General features: G+C 38.6%; 1 protein-coding gene across 1 annotated transcript; it reads left to right on the top strand.

The window, feature by feature from the left end:
* Window positions 1–93: 93 nt before the first annotated feature.
* On the top strand, window positions 94–1683 carry LOC121965788 (activin receptor type-1-like). The gene is made up of 2 exons (XM_042515910.1): window positions 94–296; window positions 630–1683. The coding sequence occupies exons 1-2, from the start codon at window positions 126–128 to the stop codon at window positions 774–776; spliced, it is 318 nt and encodes a 105-aa protein (XP_042371844.1). The 5' UTR covers window positions 94–125; the 3' UTR covers window positions 777–1683.
* Window positions 1684–4832: the final 3149 nt, after the last annotated feature.

The raw sequence follows: 4832 nt of genomic DNA on the forward strand, positions 1-4832 counted from the left end.
TCAGGTGCAAAAAACGGGCAAACTACAGCTATGTTTGAGCAGTGATATCATGGACAAGGCAGATAGCGGTTTCAAGTGATATGCAATTCCTGTTATTATCAGCGAGCACAGTACATTCTTTGTGAATGTGCCCTGAGTCTTTTTTTCTGTTTTGCATTGTTTTAGGCATCGTGGAAGAGTACCGCCCTCCCTTCTTTGACCTGGTGCCCTTAGATCCCAGCTTTGAGGAGATGAAGAAGGTGGTGTGTGTGGACCAGCAGAGGCCCAGTCTGCACAACAGGCTCCATTCCCACCCTGTATGCCATCTGATGACACACACATACATGCACACACACAGACAAGGGCAATCATTAAGGCCAATTATTTTTCTAGGGCTGCAAAAATCTCATTACAGGTTATCACAGCTTCTGTGCTTTACCACAAACATAGTCTCAAATTTAGACATTTATGCCTGATAAATGGGCATGCAAGCAAACATGTAAACATACAAACTTGATGAGGTACTCGCATAGATTTACATATGCGTAAATGTAGAGCACATTCTCTACAGGACATGTAATAATGATGCCACATGTTTCATTCTACTGAGATGCCCAGGTTGTATTTTACATCTCTCTCTTTGTGCTCAGATCCTAACAGCTATTGTAAAGATCATGAAGGAGTGTTGGTACCAGAGTCCACCGGCCCGCCTCACTGCCCTGCGGATAAGAAAGACGCTCTCCAAACTGGACCATGACAGCGACTTCAGCATCGAGAAACTCAAGCGGGACATCTAGACCTGCACACCGGCATAAAACGGGGACAAAAGATTGAAAACGCCAGAAGGGATTGTGCACCACATTCCAATAGCACGAGGTGCATATCATTAGCATATTTTGAGCTAATGACTCACACAGTCACTGCATTATATTAAAACCATATGACTTTCAGATGTAGTGTCTAGACTGGCTCCCAAGGTTTTTTGTTTTTTCCTAGCCTAGTTTTCATCTGGTGCGTCAAACTAAAGGGACCAAAAGAAAAACTGTAAGGACCAAAACATTTAATCTAGGTATACTGCTTTGATACTAAGCTTATAAAAGGCATTTCCAAAGCAGGATAACTAACACTGAACAATGCAGGGTTTTATTCATAGCTGCCTAAATACCGCCATCGTCATGCTAGAAGGGAAATTCTGACATTACTCATGATGTTATCGAGAAGAGGAGGAGCATTCTGGACTTATTCTGAAATACAGTAAAATTGCACAAATGGGTTTTCCCAAAAATGACCAAAGAAAACACGGAGGCCTTTTTTCCCCATGAATACAGGACATATGTAAGTAATAACATGCTCATACCAAAGCACATTACCTGTTGTGTAAGCATATTTAACTTATATAAGATGAGCATTTATTATCTGCACAGAGACACATTGAGCTGTTTAGTTGTACATATTCTAAAGGGCTGAAGCTGTAGTATCACAATTGGATTTATTGTAAATATATTTTAAAGGGGATATTATTTTCTATTATATAACAATGAGACACATTTTATATACTTTTTTTTTTTTTTTTACAACACAGCAGTTTCAAAGTATTTTTTTCTACATTCCTATAGGTCAATAATGTACCATCACCATTTTTTTGGTCAGTAAAGGAATCCACAAACCGACATGTAATGTTGAATAAAGGATTGTATTTTTCAATTGTTTGTGCTGTGGTTTTGCACCAGTGTTTGCAATTCTCCCTCTTACCAGTAGAGGTCATTAGACAACAGACAAACATGGATCCATGTTGCTCACAGTATTGCAGCTTAACATGAGAGATATACAGGGTAATCAGTTTTGCTATGGTGTTTTTTTATTTTCCTAAAATCTAGAAGTTTAGACCAATGATTCATCGCAACACTGATATATAATCAACAGATACCAATGTCATGGGAAGGTTGGGAAATGAATATTTTATAGGACTCAGGATTCATCAGCCGTAATAGCACACGTGTCACTCTGTGCATGAAATGTCATTAAGATAAGATAACATGTTCACATTTTGTCTCAGTCACACAGACACAACACACAACCTCCCACAGTGAGAAGCTAAACTGGAAAACATAAATAGATTCATGAAAGAAAAGCCTGACTGAATGGGGACTTGATGAATAAACATGTAAAGGTTATTTATATATATTTATTTTTCTACATTATTCTTGGTAGGTACTGATGTGACATTCTCTATTCATTTAGAAAACTAACATAGCCTTCAGTTTTTTATGTTTTATTTCGTTATTCTTAAAGAAATAATACCTAAAGAGAGGTCTATTTAGTTTGAGGAGTTTGACTTCAAACTAATTTATAGATCCCCTTCAGAAAAGAAACTAATTTGACTTTTTTTTTTTTAAATAAATCTGTTCATTTCATGAATCAGTTTTTGAGCAATAATAATAGCGGATTTAGGGAGAGTTTGTTCCCTAAATACATTTGATGTTTCAAATAGATTATATCATGACCTCACTTAAGGCTAAATGCTCATTTTATTCATCCATAACATCATGAAAATCATAAGTAACCAATGCTGGCTACAGAAGATATAAATGCTAGTAACTATAGACAAAAACAAAATGAAAAACATTCAGGAATACATTGAATATTATGGCATCTGCACCAAATTTACCTGCATTTTAATTTGATCCTGATCAGATTCTGTTTAAAAGGAAAAACAAATCTGACATATTTCTAATAGTGAAATGATTCTGCTCTCAAAATCAAAACCACTTGTAAACATCTTTGTTTACACTTCAGATGAGTCACAGATCTACACCCACAACCATTTTGTTTCAGCTTTAACCTTTGCGGCCATGGTGTACAATCAGCTGTCATACTTATCTCATCTTATAAACACTTACATAACAACAGTATTTTGCTTTACCAGTGATCTGGTGGGAAAATGTGGTCAAAGTGAAGCATAAATGCAACATGTTTACAAGATGGGAATACAAAGAAAAAGAATCAAAATTGCCAGGAACATTTTCTAGTGGTTGGTTAAAATAACTAGTATAAAAATAATTATATTAGTGTTGTAAGTATCAGCTCCTTTATGTAATATGTGCATGTCAGTATTTTCTTTTTGTATCTGTTGTGCTTCCTTTATCTGTGTGTGTGTGTGTGTGTGTGTGTGTGTGTGTGTGTGTGTGTGTGTGTGTGTGTGTGTGTGTGTGTGTGTGTGTGTGTGTGTTTTCTGTCTGCCTGGTTGTTGAACAAACTCCAGAGAGATAATACTCCCTCAAAGCCCCAGTCTGTCTGGTCAGTCAGATGTAGAGCTGGTTATTTTTAACACTGCAGGGGGGTTGTTCAAGTATCAGAGAGGCCAAACTCCCTGTCTGTGAGTGCAGAAGCCCATCTCACTTCTCCCTCTGTGTATTCTTTACCACAGCGGGATCATTCCAACTGGCTCGGTAGAGACAGAGGGATTTGTTCGGCAGACAACTTACACTGAAGAAATGTGGAGATAAATTGGAAAGGGCTGATAGCGGACAGATATAAAGCCACAGAGGACACTATGCAGACACAATTAGGCTTGAGGATAGATCAGTGAGAGGGCTAGCAAGAGGACAGGTGATAAAACCAGGCACAGATAAAGTCCCAAATGCACCAGGTTAAAGCCTGACTCACCTCCTCTCGAGCTACATTTTCAGGCAGCTGGGTGTGTTGGCATAGAAGGCCGGGTCCTTACACTGAGAGAAAACTCTGGACAGATCTGGAACGAAACAGTTTTTGTGATCTTTGGGGCCAGGATTGTTTTATGCACTCTCTCACAAACATGCAAGCAGCTGTAGCATTCTCAAAATGTGATACAGCAGCTGATATGTGATCAGATAAACTGTAACAGAGGAAATGTGGCAGGCAAGGGCGGACGTTTTGTTTCAACGTTGGGGGGGGATGGGGGGTTGGGGGGCACATATGAAATGGGATTTGAGGGCCCGCCATCAGAAAAGTTTGGGCATCAAACAAATCCTGTATTCTGGTGAATTTACGTTATGCTCGGTTTAGTATTTTAAAAGACACAAAGTTTCCTATATGTTCGTATGATCGGGATGTGTTCCCCCCTGAAATCTTCACCTGTGGTGGCAGGCTCTTTTTTATGCACACAAAATTGGTCTCACAGGTTTTGATCAAGGGACAGCTGATGGAAGTATAGATTAGACAGCTGCAGTGCCCAGAAATTATAACATCAATAAGGGATTTGTTTGACAATTGATCAGCCATTGAATACGGATGATCAGACACATGGGTTTGTTACAGACGAGCCTTATACTGGTGCTTCCAAGACACTTGCAGGAAGTCCCATAGTCACCTACTGTGCATATATCAGCTTATCCCTTGCTGCCTTCTAACCTACATCCATAATAAGAAGAAAGGTTCAGGCGTCAGTCACAGTCATTTTGTAATCCATTTCCATTTGCTTTGGAGGACGATGTCATGCCTGATTTCAGATGTCTACTTTGAATGGAGGGTCGGCCCAGTTTAAATTAAAGTCATGAGTTTAGGGATTGACCCTTTGTGGACACTTTAAAGGAACAACATGTTATCAGTCATCAGAGATGTTCACTATTTCTACTATTGAATTAAAATTATCTTCATCCAAGACCATTTATCATGCCGTGAAAAGAGACATTTCATTATTTCATACTCTCAGTAGTGGTGCCAGCTGAAGTTGGCCAGTGAGACAGAGTTTGTTCGCTGAATACATTTTTTTTTTTCAAATTGATCATTCAACAAAAGTCCTGTCTTGAGTAATAACCTAAATCAGGATTACATAAACCAAGCATAACCAAGTTAACCCTATTTGATGAAATATA

The sequence above is a fragment of the Plectropomus leopardus genome, unplaced genomic scaffold (genome assembly GCF_008729295.1).
Source record: "Plectropomus leopardus isolate mb unplaced genomic scaffold, YSFRI_Pleo_2.0 unplaced_scaffold21618, whole genome shotgun sequence".
Lineage (NCBI taxonomy): Eukaryota > Metazoa > Chordata > Actinopteri > Perciformes > Serranidae > Plectropomus > Plectropomus leopardus.